We start from the raw sequence: 20,779 nt of genomic DNA on the forward strand, positions 1-20,779 counted from the left end.
CTGACACTATCAGCTGTAATATTATTATTATTATTATTATTAAGAAGAAGAAGAAGAAGAAGAAGAAGAAGAAGAAGAAGAAGAAGAAAAACCCTCCTGACCCTTTTCAAGTTTATCAATTCAATTGATAAAAATAAAAAATCAACAATTATGCAAAGTTTTGCTTGGAACTTTTTGTGTAGACCAAAATACAAAGAATGCTAAGAGTGTCAAGACCACTAGGTGTGATATTTTTTTAATTTTTTTTTTTTTTTATTTTACTTTTATTAAACTCTCAGATGGAAACTTGCATCCCAGTTGGCTAATGCATGGTCACATGACCAAACATAGTTTGTGGTGTCGCCAAAAGAAACCCACTGTTTATAGTTTATAGGTCAATAATGCTTTCTGACATCGCCCTACAATAAACAAAATGGAGGACCAGCCACCACATCACAGTTTTTTTTGTTTTTGTTTTTGTTTATTTTTTTTTAAATAAGTGTTTAAAATTAGAGATATTGACTGGAGTTTTAACTTTTGCCTTCAGGCATTACTGCTCACTGTCACTGTTTTTTTTTTTTTTTTTTTTTTTTTTTTTTTTTTTTAACTGTCAGTGATTTGACCCAGAAGACACTGCTGAGGTGAAATGGGTCTAAGTGCAAGTGCAGATAACCTGAGAGCAAGCCGTAGAAACTACATTTAACCTTAAGTAGTGCCACATATACATTTTTATCAATTAAAATACATGTGTGCTAGAATGTGTTTGTTTCAAAACTGCACCGAGGTGTCTATTGTAAGTGACTCTTCAGCAGCAGTTGTGATGCATAGTTCACCCCCTAGCCTCTGTCAGTCACTTTGGCTAAATGACTAATTAATAATAATAATAACAATAAAGTGCAAAACAGAGAAAGTTTGTTAGATAACATGACTTTAAAGGGGAAGTAGCTTTGTTTAATTGTGATTTTTTTTTAATGTCCCTCTATCTATTTATGATGCTTGCACTCATTATGTGATTCTTTGCAATTTGTTACTTTTTTTGCTCCTCAGTTCTAGATGTTTGCCATAGATATAAGTAACATAGACTAGATCAGCAGTGTCTTGCTGTAAGAGCCAGCCCCACCTGACACTTTGAAGCACAAAAAATAAATAAATAAATAAATAAATAAAAGCTACGTACTGTTAAAGAATCAACATTAACAAAATATGTCCAGGAGCTGTATGAATACTTTTAGAAGTGCAGGATAGATACTCTGAAATCCAATGTCTATATAACTCCTCTTTTTCCCTTTACTCTTGTCACTTTGGTCGATCAAGCTCCTCCCCATCCATCAACTTGCAGCAAGCCTGGTTCAATGGGGTAGGGGTGGCTTATCTACCAAACTAATAGTTATCATTTTTAAATCTTAAGCACTGGCAGTCCATGTCCTGTCAGTCCCAGTTAGAGTGTAAATCCCTCCGAGGAATGAGGCTGAGGCCAATGTAGTCACAGTCTCAGTTAATCATGTGTATATATAGGTGTTTCTATTGCGATAAAATAATGGAACCTTCCCAAAGCTTCACAAAAGACAGAACGCGCAAGGTTGAGAGAGGTGGTAATTTTTATTGAAATTTGACTCATTAATTAATTCACAAAATATGCAGAAAGTTATTTACTAATACATTTATAGATAGATGCTGACTAAATATGTGCCCAGTCCCTAGGAAATCCACCAGTGTATACTTCAGAAAACAATAATCTTTATTACCAGTCCAAACTTCAGTTCATAAGTACATTAGAAACTCTCAGATCATGCCTCATAAGCAACATTATGTGATTTACATGTGATATTTCCATTAATGCTTGTATAGTGTGTGTATATGTACATAATGCCTATATTAACATGTATTTATGTACAGTATGTATGCATCTACCTATAATAATGCAATCTAATAAATCTGTGTCAGGGTGAATATTAGCTTCCAATATTAAATCATTCAGGCAAATTTCCTCCCCTCTCGGAACTGGTCATTTACTTAATCATGCTTCAAAATACATTACTTGTAATTATATACTGTATATATGTACCTGAACACAGCAGGGAATACATAGAAGAACATGAAACATCAGAAGCACGCAGTTAGCATGCAGGACACAACAGCATACAGTGAACACTCATCTGGAGTAAAAGATTACAAATCGACTAGGATATGATAGGACTACGCACTAATAGGTGGAAATAAACATTTAAAAAGTTTCCTTAAATATACATTCAGAAGGCTGTACTTTTAAAATATCTTAAGGACAAAAGTTTAATGTTCAATGGAATCCCTTTCTCATTTGCTTGCTTTCTCTCTTGTTATCACAGGTTCTTTCCCACTCCCACCTCGTACAGTAAAGTGGGTTTGTGGGGAAAGGAGGGAAAGGGCAGTTGGGAAACAATGTTTTACACAATGATAGCAGACAGAGGCTAGGCTCATTAGTTAGTATTTAACCACCAGGTTAAAAAAAAAAAATAATAATAGAATACATTGAAGAATTTGTAAATAAATAAATGCATTGAATTTGAATAACATGACATCAAATAAGATTAAAAAATAAATAATTCTGCAATGTTGCCTAAATTGAATAATAACATTACATTAAGTGAACACATTGATATTTCGTGTGTATAGTTACACCTCTAATCCATAGCCAACACTGATGTTTGGCTGACAGAGAGAATTGTAAAAGGGAGGCCTGTATTTTTGTGGAAAGGGATTTTTATTACTGCAAGCATAGGGGGTAGATAACTTGTACTGGTGAAACGCATTGGGATAGCAATGTTTATCCTACAGGGAAGGAAGACTCAGAAACAAATCAGTGGTACAGACAAGCATGTGGGATTAACATGAGGTCACCTCTGTACATTGTACTCCACACAGTATTTTGCAAGGGAACCTTTTCGTCACAGTACATATATTTACATTTACTGTAGAAAGAAATCCCTTTTTTTCTTTCAGATTTGGTAATAACATTAATCACCAACAACCACATGCGGTACAAAATATTTAATGGGGGTGACCAATAACAATCCGTGTGAATTGCACTTGAACAATTTATTGGAAAGTAATAATAATAATAATAAAGTATGCTCACAGTAAAATAACAGCAACAGCCTGTAGTTTTTGTTTATTCTATGGTTTTTACTTTTTAGTGAAAACTTCGTCATCACAGTTCTTCCTGTTATACCAATAACTTGTTTATCGTAGTTACACAATACCCAACAAAAATAGAAATATCATTTTGATTGTAAACATGGGAAGAGTGAATACAATTGTTCAACAATGGTTATTCAGCTTAGTTGCAGTACCAGAGATAGCCTCCTAGATGGAGCTTTTGAGCTGGTGTGTTTGCCTACAGTACTCTACAATCTCGCACTGGGCAGTTTCAATACTCCACACTGGAACATTTTGATAGGACGTCACTGCTATGCAAACTTTAAACAATGTATTATTCTACTTCTGAGCATTGAACATAAACCTGTATTCCCTCTTGTTTTGAGCTGGGGAGTGGTGGATTTAGTTTCAGGCACTGTATTCAAATTAATACAGATACCACTGAAGTTCAGTCGACCAATATAATAATTTTTACAGGGATATGTGCTAAATATCAACAACCATTGTATACTATCATTTTGTTATTTCAACGCTCCAGTTCCTTATAGTGAAATATTTTACACAAAACTTTTAGAAATCTACAGTATCTCATTTGCATTACTTTTGCATTAATTTTTTTCTTTTTTTTTTTTGTACCACAAAAAAATATCATTCAGTTGCCCAAAGCACTCACCAGCAATGCCAGCTAAAGAGGAAATGGGTTTGAAGTAGCAACCCTCCTACAACCCCTGCAACCCAGCATTCAGAATAGAACCATGTTAATAATGTGAAAAGTACTGTTCAAATATTGGCATTATACTGCATCAACAGTGAAATGGCAGTATAAGATAGATATTATATATATATATATATATATATATATATATATATATATATATATATATATATATATATATATATATATATATAAGGGAACGCAAGTTTGAAAGCATTATGCATTAGTTGCATATCTGCTCAGGCAACACAGATTCATACAATCAAATAGACTTAGCTTTGTGCAGCACTTGGCATGGCATTCGTCATTGACACAATCACAGTATACTCTGTTAGGTGTTACCTGCTAGTATTTTCACAGTGATAGGTTGGTTTGTTTAACCCTGGCCAGTTTATGATATTAACCCGGTTTCAAGATTTTTTTCTTTTGCTAATAAAGTTTTAACAGTGCCATAGTAAATGCACAGCAAAAAAAAACCCCAAAAACAAGACTATTCATTATAATAGAACAGGAGTGGCCAACCCATGTTCCTGGAGAGCCTCAATCATGCAGGTTTTGTAGGTAGCTCTAATTCATCAATCACTAAATACCTGGAACAAACAGTAATTCTGACCAGCAAAGACCAGTCATTAAGCCAATTACATCATGAAGAGCCTGGGGTAAAAGAAAAACCAGGACACCTTGAGGCTCTCCAGGACGAAGGTTGGTCACTCCCGTAATAGAGAATCATTGGGAACAGACACGCAGTTGGATTGAGGGCTAAACTAGAGGCCTTTTCAGGGACATTTTTGTCCAATGTTATTCCACGTCCTGATTTATATGATACTTTTAACTTCACTAGCCAAAATAGCTTAATTAATATGCTCAGCAGAACTGGTAAAGTGCCACTATTTTACATACTTATGAGCTGAGACCTTATTAAAGTCATTTCTTCAAACTATTCCAAATGTGTCAAAAGCACAATCCTCAGGCAGAACATCTGGTTGCTCCTTAGCACTGCTATTAGTCACATCAATGGTAAATAAGGGCTTAAACAAGGTCACTGGGTCTATTTCTTTCCCAGAATTAAAAAAAGTACAAACAAATTCAAATGTAATCTATAAACAATGGTGACATATAATCATCAATTAAACCTCTTGAAATGATACAACTAAAGTAAAAATTGAAGATGGGAGCATGGACCTCTCACACCAGTCAGTAAATTGAGAATAAGTGAATGATAGGCACCTTGAATAAACAGACACAAATTTTCAGTCCATTTGGTGACCACGTAACTGCGTGATCAAGGCCAACAACATACCAGTGATCAAAACATATCTCAAAGTAGTTTTAAACTACCTGTTAATGTTGCATCCTAATTTGACTTTTACTTGCCATCCACTTCATAGAAGAACCTGTCTGATCTCGACTATTAAGTTAATTAGGTGACTGTCAATGTTGTCAAACGATCTGTGATGGGTCTACTATGTGCAGCATTGCAAGAAAGGCTAATACGAGTTGATTAGGTGAGTTTCTTTCCCCTCCTTGTATTTAAAATCCTAAAAGGTTGGAAATGCAATGCATGTTAATGGAAAATAAATCCTCAGTTACAACACCAGATAGTCCCTGTAATGTTGGAAGGTGTCCTAGTCCCATGTTCTAGATTTTTGCCCAGATATAATAATAAAAAAAAAAAAAAAAACGCAGAAATCATGCGCACTCCCTTTAGTCTCCTGATTATAGTTTCAATGTTTAAATACTTCCCCACTGAAATCATCAGGAAAATGCAAGGGTGTTTGTTGTCTGTTTGTCATTTAGGCCAAGTTTGCAGCTATAGGGTTCTATGTATCATTGAGTTTTCTTTCATATCTTGACTTTTCATGTTTTTTTGTGACTTCGTAGACCTGCCCCCGATGTATTAAAGTCATTTTCACTGCTGTAAGTTAGCTTCATCCGTGCTGCACTAGTTTAGTTACCACTGTTCATTTCAAACTACTTTCGTATGCAAATGTACAATTCTTTATTTATTTATTTACTTATTTTATTTAATCGTTGCCAATTATTAATGAATAATAATAACGTAAATTAAGCTAATATTAAAGAATCTTAAATATAATTTTCTTTTTGAGAATTCAGGAATGGTGAGTTAAACTGGGTAGATAATGAACTGCAAAAAACAATGTATTTTTAAGGAAAAGGTGTTTCAATGGGGTATGCTTTTTTATCTTAGTTGCTGTCAGAGTCAAAGATTATTTGTCTCACTCGCTTGTTTGGTGCTCCCGTTGTCAGAGACTGATTTGTTAAATGTGCCTAAAAGCCACGAATTGTAGGTGTTATTGAGTGATTGAAAATGAGACATTTTGCATTTGGGTGCACAGGACTCAAATATGGGTGAAAGGTTAAGTACACTCTTCTGACAAATATGCCATTTTGACATCACTACTGTGGTATTATGCCTTTCTTTCAAATGACTCAGGATGCAAATATAGCCTTCCATCCATATATATATATATATATATATATATATATATATATATATATATATATATATATATATATATATATATACTTTTATACTGATAAATAATCTCCTGATCACTCATTTTATCACCAAACTCCTCAATAATGCGATCCAAGTCATTATTTTATTACTATAGCCACAGCCAGGTCCAGTTCATAAGCATCCAGGGAGACCACCAACAAGGGTGAGGTCAGCACTGGGTTAGGTGTTAGTGGCGGATCCTGGGCCGAAGCAGGCAGTTGGGTCTGCTGCCTGGCCAATTACTCCAGGACTTGAATCCTTCAGACCGGAAATGTTCAGGGCCTGCTTTGATTGTCTTGCCCACTTAGTGCTCCTCACAATAGATCTAGAGCAGCTGCCAGAGTCTGAGCACACGCGCCAGTGTCTGAGCACAGGGAATACTCTACGAGGGGCGCTGGGACAATTGAAGGATGGGAGAGAGTGGGGCTCCCAGCACTGCAGATGGTTACTGGAACACAGATTTTGCAGGAGGGGGCATCTCCCAATGCAGAGGAGGCGTGATGCAAGCCCAGGCACCTTACACAGAGGGGGTGCTTGTACTCTGGAGGAAGCTTCCTGCCGCATGACGTGCAGACATGGAACTTTTACATGCTCGTCATCATGTGTACTGTACATGTGCGCAGTGTCAGAATCGAAGCACAAGTGTGATTGCCCAAGCACTGAGAGCATCCAAATGGAGGCACTGGAACTCTAAGGTCCTGCGGATATAACAACGCAGAGTGTACCAATATCCGGGTGGATTTGAGGCTGAGATGTCGAGACACTGAAGGCACCAAGGCTCTGCTGTCCTGAGGGTGGCAAGCACCGAGGGTTGGCTAAGTATCAAGAGCTTGAAGCCTTGAAGGCCCAGGCGTGTGAAGCACTGAGGTGCGACAATCAATGGAGCATTGAGGCACCAAAGCACTGAGGGTACCAAAGCTCTGAGGCATGGGAATGCAAAAGAACTCAGGGCTTGAGTGCCGAATCAAACATTGGAGTACTCAAGTGCTGAGGGTGCAGGAGCACATAGGTCTTTGAGTGCGGGTGGCCTAAGCACTGACGGGTGTAAGGGCACCTACTGCATCAAGGCTCTAAGGCTCCGAAGGTGACGAAGCACCAAGGAATATCTAAAAAATGGGTTACCAAAGCACCAAGGGTGCCGAAGCATGGGTGGCACCTTGTGCATTGAGGTTCTGAGGCCCTGAGGGTGACGAAGCACCAAGGGGCACCGCGCAGAGGCCGTGACGACCGCTGGAATTGACTCAACAGCGGGACGTGGCTGTACCCAGTGGAGGAACCCACGTCTCTGCAAATGGCAGGAGAAAAAACACAGAAAGCAGACTGTAACCGCAAACGATGCAGGCTGGTGAAAAGATAAGAAGATTTAAAGAAGAGCAGAGCACAATGATAATAGCTCAGTTCAGAAGCTGAGTTTCTGATTCCAGGGAAGTGGCAAGCCGACTTCCAGCAATATTTTAAAAAAGTAATATTAGGAATTCCAGGCTCTTTCGTACAGACTCAATCAGCAACTGGTTTGGTAAGTACCTTAACACAGTGAGAAGCAAAATAATAATTGAGCTCCGTGGAGTAACTATTTGTTCCCTTGGAAGACGGGACAGAGGACATCACTTCCCGGGGAAGCCTATCTGCCGCTCTGATATAAATTCTCAGTGAATACCTACCTACCAGTGGCAGGCATTTCCCAAAAGCATTGCTGGTGGTCGTTTTTGAATTGAAAGGGAACTTGACTTTCACTGTTCCGAATTTATTGATAATGAGGTGCAAATTCCGATCTCTCCTGTATAATAAGCAGTCATTCGTGCTGTTCGTAAACTTGCGGTTAAATTATGGTATTTCACAAAAAAGAGCTATTTTAGCACATCGCACATAAAAATTCTATCAAAGAAGGAGGCTACAAATTCATAGCATTTACGAACACGTAAGAAATATTAGTACATAGAGCACATAATGTGCTCCTGGAGAAAGACATTAAAATATTTTGGTTCCTTTCTGTACATTCATGATTTCACGCATTCAGGGGCGTCGGATACATGGATGTATACATTTCAATAATAAATCAAGAGACTAAAGGACTGCATCAGTGTAAACTGGAAACAAACCATATCACTCCCCACCAGCACTGCTTATATAACTTTAAAAAAGTTGGTCACCCCAATTGTTCATGGAACTCTTGCTATCTTTTTTTTTTTTTTTTACAGGCAATTGCTATTTTGTTTTTCTTGTCATGTTCATTTTTTTTGTCTATTTCTTTCAATACTCCACTTCCTCTTGGCTTGCTCTCAGGGGGATTACAAATGGGCATTGTTGTTATAGGGTTACCAGGAAGAGTGTTTCTTTATCAGGGACTTCTTTAAATGTTTTTCTACAGTGGGATGTAATTGCAGATTCTGTAGGCTTCTTTCACATACCCCACAGACTGGGCATGACTTCTTCCAACGTAATAGGATTAAAAGCAACACAGTACATAAGAATGCCTGGAGATGTCAGTTCAACCTGAGTTCTGTTTTGGAAGTGTGTTTTTCAATCAATCAATAAATAAATAAATAAATAAATATGTGTGTGTGTGTGTGTGTGTGTGTGTGTGTGTGTGTGTGTGTGTGTGTGTATTTCATTTCAGGCGTTTACATTTTCATTATTTGTGTTTTTTTTCCTGTTTTTATATATAACAGTTATTGTCACAGTTCATTTCCAACACCCCTTTTTTCCCTCCCACCCCCTGCGGTTTATCGTCAACAAGCAAACTCCTCGAAGTTGCCTAGAGTCGGGTGACGAGGTAACATGTTCGACGTGAATCCGACACTGTCCGAGTGACTCCGGAGTGTATCACAGGTGCTCTGCAAAACAAGAGCGGGATAAAGGAAGGAGGAAGAATAAGGAGAACAAACAGGAGAAAACAAATGGATAAAATTAACGTTCATATGATGACGAAGAGTAGGAGAGAGAGGGTAAAAGGAACAGAAAAAGTGTGGAACAAGATGGAAAGAAGCAAAATAAGGAAAATACAACAGGAAAAAAGAATTACAAAAAAAGAAAAAAGTAAGAAAAGGCAAAAATAGAGATAGACACAAAAAAATGGAAGTGATTGCGAAACAGGACAACATTGTCAAAGAATAGTGAGACGTACAGAAAACCAAGACATACAAAAGATGATTTAAAGAAAGCAGGATATAAAAGAAGAAATGTGAAAAGATATGGAATAGGACATCGAGGTAAAGAGGGGGAGAACAATGTTGCATTTTTCCTGTTAACTTTTACAGAAACACCTCTTTGCCCGTTCAGATTCCACCAGCAGGCCATTGATGGTGACTTTAGGGACAGGTGTACGTCAGTTAATGACATTGCAGAGGTATGTTTAAGAGCTGGTATAACACTCTTCTTTAGATGTTATTTTCTACAGGAAAAGCTCAATTTTCATGGACACATTGCACGTCATCATCTGATGACATCACAAAGCAATGCATCTAGCAATGCCATCTGATACATGAACCATGTCAATGAATTCCAGAAATGGGCTTAAACTGCAGCAACCACCTTTCTCCCAAAGTACCTAATGATTCATGGTTTTAAAGTTTGATCACTTATCAACCACTTATCAGAATGTAAGTAGTAAGCCTGGTCTGTGGCATGTTCATTTCAAATCAGCATACCCTCCAACTGTACCAATTTAGCTGGTACAATACTGCCTGTCTTATTTTGGTACCGGATTCTCATGGCTTGATTGTGTGGACCGAATTTTTAGATCCACTCATGTTCCGAATTGGTTGGCACTGACTATGCTTTGTTGTGATAAAACTTGTGAAAAACATACAGTATGTATTTTAAAACAAATGTCATGCTTTTCTGTGACATTTCACTAAAATTCAGAACATATTATACATAGTACTGCCAGAAAAAAAAAAAAAAATCCTATATAATAGTAATATAATATATAATAGTATATATAATATACTATAATATATTATAGTAATAATATAATATATAGTATAGAATATATTAAATATAGCATAATATATTATAGTACTGCCCCCTCCATAAAGTAAACACTGATCACTTCTGATAAATAAAATACTGCATTCCTGCCTGTAGCTGTATCTGTTTAGTGTGTAGTTTTTATTGTTTAAAAAACAAAATAACTACATTAAATTGCTCTAAACAAAGAAGAAGAAGAAGAAGAAGAAGAAGAAGAAGAAGAAGAAGAAGAAGAAGAAGAGAGAAGAAGAAGAAGAAGAAGAATGTCATTAAAGGAAATTACTTATTTGATATGGCATCAGAGTGAGATGTTGTGTAAAGGTATTTTTTTATGAGGGGTAATTAAAATATCAACATCCTTTTAAATGAACAGAGGGAATGTGATACATTTTGTAATTTTAATCCAGCAAATTAATAATTTATCTAACAAAGGTGGCTTTAAAATGTCATGTAAGTCTTCTGACATAGAGAGATAATTGGTTAGCATTGTCTGCCAATGAACTGTTATTTAAACAAAATAAATTTATTTACAAATCCAGAAATAATCATCACTGGGCTTTGCTTGTTGATTTCCAAAGTTTTCAGGTACTGTTGTTAACCCCTTCTACGCCTAATGTAGCCAATGTATATATATATATATATATATATATATATATATATATATATATATATATATATATATATATACACACACACACACACACACACACACACACACACACACACACACACACACACACACACATACACAGTGGCTCTCAAAAGTATTCACCCCCATTGGACTTTTCCAAATTTTATTGTGTTACAACATGGAATCAAAAGGGATTTAACTAGGAGTGTTTGCCACAGGTGAACATAAAAACGTTCATAATGTCAAAGTGAAAAATAAAATCCTCAAATTGTTCTAAATTAATTACAAATACAAAACAGAAAATAATTGATTGCATAAGTATTCACCCCCTTGAGTTAATATTTGGTAGCGGCATCTCTGGCAGCAATAACAGCCATTAGTCTATGTGGATAAGTCTCCACCAGCTTTGCACATCTGGACACGGCAATTTCTGCCCATTCTTCTTTGCAAAATTGCTCAAGCTCCGTCAAGTTGGATGGGGACCTTTGGTGAACAGCAATTTTCAACTCTTTCCACATATTCTCAATTGTATTGAGGTCTGGGCTTTGACTGGGCCACTAGTGTTTGGGGTCATTGTCCTGCTGGAAGATGAATCTTCTCCCAAGTTCCAGGTCTCTTGCATACTTCAGCAGGTTTTCCTCAAGGATTTCTCTGTACTTTGCTGCATCCATTTTTCCCTATATCTTCACAAGCTTTCCAGACCCTGACACAGAGAAGCATCCCCATAGCATGATGCTGCCACCACCATGCTTCACAGTATGGATGGTGTTCTCAGGATGATGTGCGGTGTTAGGCTTGCGCCAAACACAGTGCTTAGCGTTGATGCCACAAAGCTATATTTTGGTATCATCCGACCATAGAATCTTCTTCCACTTGGTCTCAGAGTCTCCCACATGCCTTCTGGTAAACTCTAGCCGAGATTTGATGTGAATTTTTTTCAACAATGGCTTTCTTTTTGCCACTCTCCCATAAAGGCCAGTTTTGTGAAGCACCTGGGCTATAGTTGCCGTATGCACAGTGTCTCCCAGCTCAGATGTGGAAGAGTGTAACTCCTTTAGAGTTGCCATAGGCCTCTTGGTGGCCTCCCTGACTAGTGCCTTCCCGCCCGGATAGTTTTTGAGGACGGCCTGTTCTAGACAGATTCACAGTTGTGCCATATTCTCTCCATTTCTTAATAATGGACTTTACTGTGCTCCGGGGGATATTCAATGCCTTGGAAATGTTCTTATATCCTACCCCTGATTGGTGCTTTTGAAGAACCTTATTCTGGATTTGCTTTGAATGTACCTTTGTCTTCATGATGTAGTTTTTGTTAGGAAATGTACTAACCAACTGTGGGACCTCCCAGAGACAGGTGTATTTAACCTGAAATCATGTGAAACACCTTAATTGCACACAGGTGGACTCCATTAAACTAATTATGTGACTTCTAAAATCAATTGGTTGCACCAGAACTTATTTAGGTGTGTCATAGCAAAGGGAGTGAATACTTATGCAATCAATTATTTGCTGTTTTATATTTATAATTAATGTAGGACAATTTGTAGATTTTTTTTTTTTTTTTGTGTTGATCAGTGGCAAAAACTCCTACTTAAATTAAATCCATTTTGATTCCATGTTGTAACACAATAAAATGTGAAAAAGTCCAAGGGTGGTGAATACTTCAATGTGTGTGTGTGTGTGTGTGTATATATATATATATATATATATATATATATATATATATATATATATATATATATATATATACAGTGCCTATAGAAATATAGAAAGTCTACACACCCTTGAACTTTTTTCATATTTTGTTGTGTCACTGCCTCAGAGTTTCATGCATTTAAATTATTTTTTTCCACTTATCTACACACCATACTCTACACTGTTAAGGGAAAAAGGAGTTTTTTGGGGAATATTAAAAATACAAAACTGAAAGATCATAATTGGATAAGTCTCCACTCCCCCTGAGTTAATAGTTGGTGGAAGCACCTTTGGCAGCAATTACAGCTGTGAGTCTGTTGCGATAGGTTTCTACCAACTTTTCAAACCTAGATTTGACAATATTTGACCATTCTTCTTTACAAAACTGTTCAAGCTAAGTCAAGTTCCTTGAGGAGAGTTGATGGACAGCAATCTTCAAGTCATGCCACAAATTTCCGATTGTATTTAGGTTGGGACTCTGACTCAAGGACATTTACCTTTTTGTTCCTTAGCCACTCCAATGTAGCTTTGGCTTTGGGTCGTTGTCATGCTGAAAGGTGAACTTCCATCCCAGTTTCAGCTTTCTTGTAGAGGGCAGCAGGTTTTCCTCAAGGACTTCTCTGTACTTTGCTCCATTCATTTTCCCTTGTATTCTGAGACGTGCCCCAGTCCCTGCCGATGAGAAACATCCCCATAACATGATGCTCCCACGACCATGCTTCACAATAGGGATGGTATTCTTTGGGTGATGCGCTGTGTTGGTTTTGCGCCAAACATAACGCTTTGCATTTAGGCCAAAAAGTTCATTTTTAGTTACGTCCTGACCACAAAACTATTTGCCACATGGCTACAGAATCTCCTGAGTGTTTTTTTGCATACTTCAAATGGGATTCAAGGTGTGCTTTCTTGAGTAATGGCTTCCTTCTTTTCACCCTACCATACAGACCAGCTTTGTGGAGTGCTTGGGATATTGTTGTTACATGCACATATGTCTTAGCCATAAAAGCCTGTAGCTCTTGTAAAGTTGCCATTGGCCTCTTGGTAGCCTCTTTGATCAGTCTGTTTCTTGCTCGGTCATTCAGTTTGGAGGGACAGCCTCATCTAGGCAGGGTCTTGGTGGTGCCATACACCTTCCACTTATAATTAATAATCTAATTATCATCTTGACTAATAATCGTCTTGACCATGCTCCAAGGGATATTCAAGCATTTGATATTTTTTTATACCCATCCCCTGATCTGTGCCTTTCAACAACATTGTCCCAGAGTTCTTTTGAAATTGCCTTGGTGCACATGGTTGAGTCTTTGCTTTGAAATGCACTACCCAGCAGAGGGAACCTAAAGGAACTGCTGAATTTATCCTGACATCATGTGAATCACTACAATTTAACACAGGTGGAGGCCACTTAACTTGGTGTGTGATTTTGAAGCTAATTTAGGATTGCTATTACTAGGGGTGTGGACATTTATCCAACCAAGCTAATTAATTTTCTACAAATTTCTAGAATACATTTTTCACTTGGAAGTTGTGGGGTAGGATGTGTAGATAGATAACAAACAATTTTAATGCATTTTAATCCCAGGCTAAAAGGCAACAAAAGGTGAACATTGGGAAAGAGGGTGTAGACTTTTTATATTATATATATATATATATATATATATATATATATATATATATATATATATATATAGAGACACACACACACACACACACACACACACACACACACACACACAGTGCCTTGCAAAAGTATTCAGACCCCTGACCAATTCTCTCATATTACTGAATTACAAATGGTACATTGAAATTTTGTTCTGTTCGATATTTTATTTTAAAACACTTAAACTCAAAATCAATTATTGTAAGGTGACATTGGTTTCATGTTGGGAAATATTTTTAAGAAAAATAAAAAACTGAAATATCTTGCTTGCATAAGTATTCAACCCCCACACATTAATATTTGGTAGAGCCACCTTTTGCTGCAATAACAGCTTTAAGTCTTTTGGGGTAAGTATGTACCAGCTTTGCACACAGTGTCGGAGTGATTTTGGCCCATTCTTCTTGGCAGATTTGCTCCAGGTTGTTCAGGTTGGTTGGACGATGCTTGTGGACCGCAATTTTCAAATAGTGCCACAGATTCTCAATGGGATTGAGATCAGGACTTTGACTGGGCCACTGTAGGACATTCACCTTTTTGTTCTTGAGCCACTCCAATGTTGCTTTGGCCTTGTGCTTGGGATCATTGTCCTGCTGAAAGGTGAATTTCCTCCCAAGCTTCAGTTTTTTAGCAGACTGAAGCAGATTCTCTTGCAGTATTTTCCTGTATTTTGCTCCATCCATTCTTCCTTCAATTGTAACAAGATGCCCAGTCCCTGCTGATGAGAAGCATCCACACAGCAAGATGCTGCCACCACCATACTTCACTGTAGGGATGGTGTGTCTTGAGGCAGGGGCAGTGTTAGGTTTGCGCCACACATAGCGCTTTGAGTTTTGGCCAAAAAGCTCTATCTTGGTCTCATCTGACCACAAAACCTTTTCCCACATCACAGCTGGGTCACTCTCATGCTTTCTGGCAAACTCCAGACGTGCTTTCAGATGGTACTTTTTGAGTAATGGCTTCTTTCTTGCCACCCTCCCATACAGGCCAGTGTTATGCAGAGCTCTTGATATGGTTGACTGGTGCACCATTACTCCACTCCCAGCCACTGAACTCTGTAGCTCCTCCAAAGTGATTGTTGGCCTCTCTGTAGCTTCTCTCACAAGTCTCCTTCTTGTCTGAGCGCTGAGTTTTGGGGGACGGCCTTTTCTTGGCAGTGCCTGGGTGGTGTGATGCAGCTTCCACTTCCTGATTATTGATCCAACTGTGCTCACTGGGATATCCAAACACTTGGATATTATTTTGTACCCTTTCCCTAATCTATGCATTTGTATTACTTTATCTCTAACTTCTGTAGAATGCTCTTTGGTCTTCATTTTCCTTCAGATTCACAGCCTTACCAATGATCCTTCAACAGTGGGGTTTTTATCCAGAAAATGTGACAGCAACTTTAATGGTTCACAGGTGGAGGCCAATGGTAAGGTAATTGTGTCCTCGTTAGGGCAATTTCTTTCATCGGTGCAAACTGGGAGCTTCCACAGCACAGGGGTTGAATACTTATGCAAGTTTTTTTATTTTTCTTAACAATATTTCCCAACATAAAACCAATGTCACCTTACAATAACTGATTCTGAGTTTCAGTGTTTAAAAATAAAATATCAAACAGAACGAAATTTTAATGTACCATTTGTAATTAAGTAACATGAGAGAATTGGTCAGGGGTCTGAATGAATATATATATATATATATATATATATATATATATATATATATATATATATATATATATATATATATATATATATATAATTTATTTTTTTTTTTTTTTTTTTTTCTGATACCTGGGACCAATGTACATGGTTGCCATGTACAACCCCGGTGAGTGTAATAACAGGGGGCACTCTGTTCGGGAGTGTTTATTTTCGTTTTTATCAAAGTCCATAAAATAATAATAATAATTTATGTAAATACATACACTTATTATTTATTAATAATAATAATGTACCAAGGTTATTGATGTAAATACATACACTGGAATAGGTGCATTTTGTACCAAGGTTATTACATGTATTATGTGAGCACTGTAAAAGAAGAAGAAGAAGAAGAAGAAGAAGAAGAAGAAGAAGAAGAAGAAAGAAGAAGAAGAAGAAGAAGAAGAAGAAGACGCTTACCAATAAAGCTACTCCCCTATTGACATAGCCACTAAGGTTTCCATCACAAGTTATTTTTTTATTAATAAAATACAGTTCAATAGTCATGAATCTGTTCTACACTGTTTACTCACACATTCAAGCTTTTTCAATTGATCTTTTTCTATATTGTTCTGTTGCTTTGGAGAAACAATGGCAAACATGTTGAAAAGTAAACATTTTAAATTAATGATGCTGTCTAGGGTGTATTTTGTATGTTCAAACATATTACAGGGAATGGTAATTTTTGTTCAGGGGAATGCACCTGGTTTCCATTGCAACATTTTACCTTAACAATCTCCACAATACAGTAATTATAGTGTATTTTTGTACTGCCAAAAAGCTTATTGCTCCAAAGTACCAAACAAACAATCCATATACTACAGCAAATGCTAGGCACATGTGTATGTTAAAACATAATAGCAATTGTATAAATAGATTGATCAAATTAAATTAACTTTTTTTAAATGTCAATAATACATAAAAAAATGATAAAGCAATCATTATTATTTATTTATTTTTGCTGTTTACATTCCAAAAATAACAAAAGGCTTGTCTGATTGATGACAGCATGGTTTGTGTTACACTCAACTTTGGAAGCTGTAGTATACTTAAAGAGAAAGTTGGTAGGGGTAGAAAATAACATTATATTTATTCATTTGTTATTCTGGTTCTTTAAATTGTATTTCTGTAATTGTTTGATGTTTATGTTTACATGTTGACATATTTAACTTTTTCTTATTTTTAGCCAAACATATAATACTGTAGTGTGGCAGGGGGTGATAATGTAATATAAAATATTTCTTACTGATCCTCAAGAGCGCTTGACTCTTTTGTGCCAGGGTTAAGTGCTTATTTGGGATTAGCGCCCATCTCCCAGCAGCGCATCATTTGCTAAAGACTCAGCCCTCCAGTCTTTGAGACGAACACTGATGCCCCCTGCACGACTACAATACTGTTTTATTTATTTATTTATTTTGCAGTTCATGGCTGTTATAGTACGCATGGTTTAGGTCAACTTGAATAATAGCAGTTAAAACCTTGCCATGGCTGTAAATACATAATTAAAGCTATCAGTATCATGAAAAAAGTTCATTACATGACCTATATCCACAATATGTGCAGTACCATCATTTCCAAACTTAAGTAAGAAAAGTCAAGTAGACAAACATTTCAGGATAGAGCCTTCTTCAGTGTGTTGATTTAAACTGTATTGTTGTGTCAGTGACAAAGGGGTGGCCTTTCCTGTGACCTTCTCTGTGAGAGCCATGTGTAAACACATTCCATCATGTCTGTCTACTTGACCCTGGAATTATGCTGTATGCTGTGCCTCTGCTATATCCCTGTAGAGTACATATTATGAAAATGTTTGTATAACAAGACTGAACGAGGTAAGATTATTACTTACATACAGTAGATAAATGGTTTAAATTCTAACCACTATTCAACTACTATTTGGGGTTACAATTAGATTATGTGACATTCCTTTCAGCTGGCTTTGTGATTTATGTCTCATTCTATTCCACTTCCTAGTTACAAAAAAGCAGGAATAGATTTGACAAGGAAGTGCAACAAAAATACCAACAGGACTCTGAACACCTTAAGAAATGTAGAGAGCTAAATAGGTGGTATAATAATTGAGAGAAAAGGGTTAAAAAAACCAGCAAAACAAAGCAAATACATGCTTCTTTCTCTTTCATTTGAAGTGGTCCAAGAGTTTTGCATTAAAAACCTTCAAACTTTATTTACATTAAATCATCACCATAACAAAAAAATGAACACAAAAACACAAACAAAACCATCCCATAGAACCAGCTTGAATTGAAAGTGTTAGTTAATTAGTGTGTAACGTATGAAATGGTTCCGGTGTAACAGAACAAAGAAAGCGGGAGGAGGCACTATTATTAATGGGGATCGCTACCTGGGGAAATGATTGGGCGTGACACCAGGGCTGGTTGGGTTCTCTGGAAATTCCTGGAATAGACATGATGAAAAGAGGATGAAGTGACTGAAATAAAATAATACAATGCAGAGATTAATTAAATAACAAGTGCTTCAAAATAAATCATTGTGGTAATTGCTCATAATGGTGCTACGGTACTCCAGGACATGGTTAGATAGGCATCAGAGATTAAAGGAGAAGGTGGATACACAGCCAAATCTAAAACACTGAGTTACACTTTCAAACAAATGTCACTAATTACATATGAACTAACACATTTCCTATTGAATTAATTTTGGTGTGCTTAATCATAGTGTTAGGGTATGACTTTATTCTTTGCTTAATTTGAAATTAATAGTTCAAATGCAATGACATTTTCAATGCAGGCACTTATTATAAAGTGTTACCTAGCATTGTTTCAAATACATCATTGTATTCTTAATTTCTTAATGAATGACCGCCTATGAATTGGCCTAGTAGACTATTTGACCAAGCAAACTATTTAACATAACTTTTTATTTGAAAAAGCGCTTCCTAGTTCATTTTCTGAAATAAGTTAGTTTATACAGTAACTTTCATCTATACCGCGTTGGCGTGAAGGTTCGCGGGTGAGGGTTTGCGGGTGCCTTCGTCTGTGCTGAGTTTGAACTATTTCTGTAACTTGGGTTGTAATTCTTTAGAAACAGATATGTTGAATACTACTTTTTTTTTTAACGTGTGGAGGTTTGTTATATTAACACCATATAAAGGTGAAAACAATGAAACATACAGCTTTGATGAAATGTGTTTTATGGCTTTATTTTACTAGATCGTATAGACTAATTCACAGAAGACTGCTGTCAGATTCAGATTGAGAGTTTCAAATTCAAATTCTACCTTAGTATAGTGATGCCTTTAATAAAATCCTGTTTGTTGCAGATGATTTGAAAATTTCCGAGGCCTCTGTGCAATGATCTTCTTAATGTTCAACAATAATTATTTTAAGTAAAAATTCAAATATTTAAATAAGCATGCTTATTTCCAGTCCTTGTCCATATTATTGGCAAACAAATTGAGATCCAGCAACTTTCTGAAGAAACAAAACAAAACACATGTCCTGGAGTACGTTAATGAACGCTATTGTGGGAGATTGATAGCAATAAGGGAAGCCATGGACAAGCCTGTGCATCTGTCAGTACCCCAGCTATACTACCAACAGTTTCAAAATTCACACATCAAGTGAATCAAACATCAAGAAATAATCTTGGACACATTATGATAAGTGGATATCAATGCCTAAGTATATGGGAAGAAAGTATGATCTGTGCATCAGGATGAAATATTAATTGATTAACTAGAATTTCTTAAAAAAAAACACACACACACACTAATACTTTTGAATTCTTATCACTTATTGTAAAGTCTCACTGAAAATAACAAAGATAAATAAATTCAAATTACATTATTCACAGTCTGCTTTTGCAGTCATTTAGAGTGATTCATTCATTCTTTTATACAGCCAGTATTGAAGGGGTGATAACTCTATCACTAGCATTCGCACAATTCCTTACTGTTTAGCTGTTGACCTTTTTATCTTCATCAATACATTTTCACTGTGACTTGTTGTACACCTGTGTCTCTAGGAGGTATTACAGTAAGAAATATTTTTAAAAAAACTTTTTTTTTTTTAAATTTAAGCTCATTTCTGGACCACATGTTCAGCTGTTGTGAATCCAGTTTTGTTCAATTAGAGCATAATACAGTATAAGTATACTGGAGATATACTGATATTACAGCATACTCACAGTATACATTATTCCATGGCCCTTCACATCCATACATTCTTAAATGTCCCCTGATAGTGAACGCATCTCCAGCAGATTATCACCAGTATTATCTGCAGTATTTATTAGCTAGTGCTACTTTTAGTAAATTAATGTCCATATTAAATTGGGAGTTTTTTTGTATACTAAAACACTGCTCACTTCTAATTTCTGCACTGTCAGATTATTATTATGAAGTCATACAATATATACAGTAGTATCCACATTTCACATGCAATATGAATTAATTTCTAAGCATAGTTTCAAACGTATAAACCAGGTTATGCATGCTGGGTCATCACTTCAATTCTTAAATGTTTGTTCAAATTGCTGTTATGCATGAGTTAGACTAACAAAAAAGCACATAATAATAATAATAATAATAATAATAATAATAATAATAATAATAATAATAATAATAATAGCTGTTTTTTATTCTTTTGTGTGAACTTTAAATTTAGAATTTGTGAATGGCAAGCCATTTTATGGGTTCACCATATATATTCTTTTCAGCATCTGAATCAAATTTTAACATTGAAGTGATTGGACAAGAATCACAAAGAAGCACCACCTTTCTGCAGGCATGGTTAAACATTTTGGGATC

General features: G+C 36.3%; 1 protein-coding gene across 2 annotated transcripts in view; it reads right to left on the reverse strand.

The window, feature by feature from the left end:
• Nucleotides 1-8,961: 8,961 nt before the first annotated feature.
• Nucleotides 8,962-20,779, reverse strand: part of LOC121314321 (acid-sensing ion channel 1C-like) — a 54,777-nt gene continuing 42,959 nt past the window's right edge. Inside the window, exon 10 of one of the 2 annotated variants that reach the window (XM_041247444.1) lies at nucleotides 8,962-9,184. In XM_041247444.1, coding sequence (XP_041103378.1) covers nucleotides 9,080-9,184 — 105 coding nt within the window. In that variant the 3' untranslated portion in view covers nucleotides 8,962-9,079. Of the gene's footprint in view, nucleotides 9,185-18,319; nucleotides 18,406-20,779 lie in introns of those variants that run through there. The other variant, XM_041247446.1, reaches the window with a different exon arrangement.

The sequence above is a fragment of the Polyodon spathula genome, chromosome 4 (assembly GCF_017654505.1).
Source record: "Polyodon spathula isolate WHYD16114869_AA chromosome 4, ASM1765450v1, whole genome shotgun sequence".
Lineage (NCBI taxonomy): Eukaryota > Metazoa > Chordata > Actinopteri > Acipenseriformes > Polyodontidae > Polyodon > Polyodon spathula.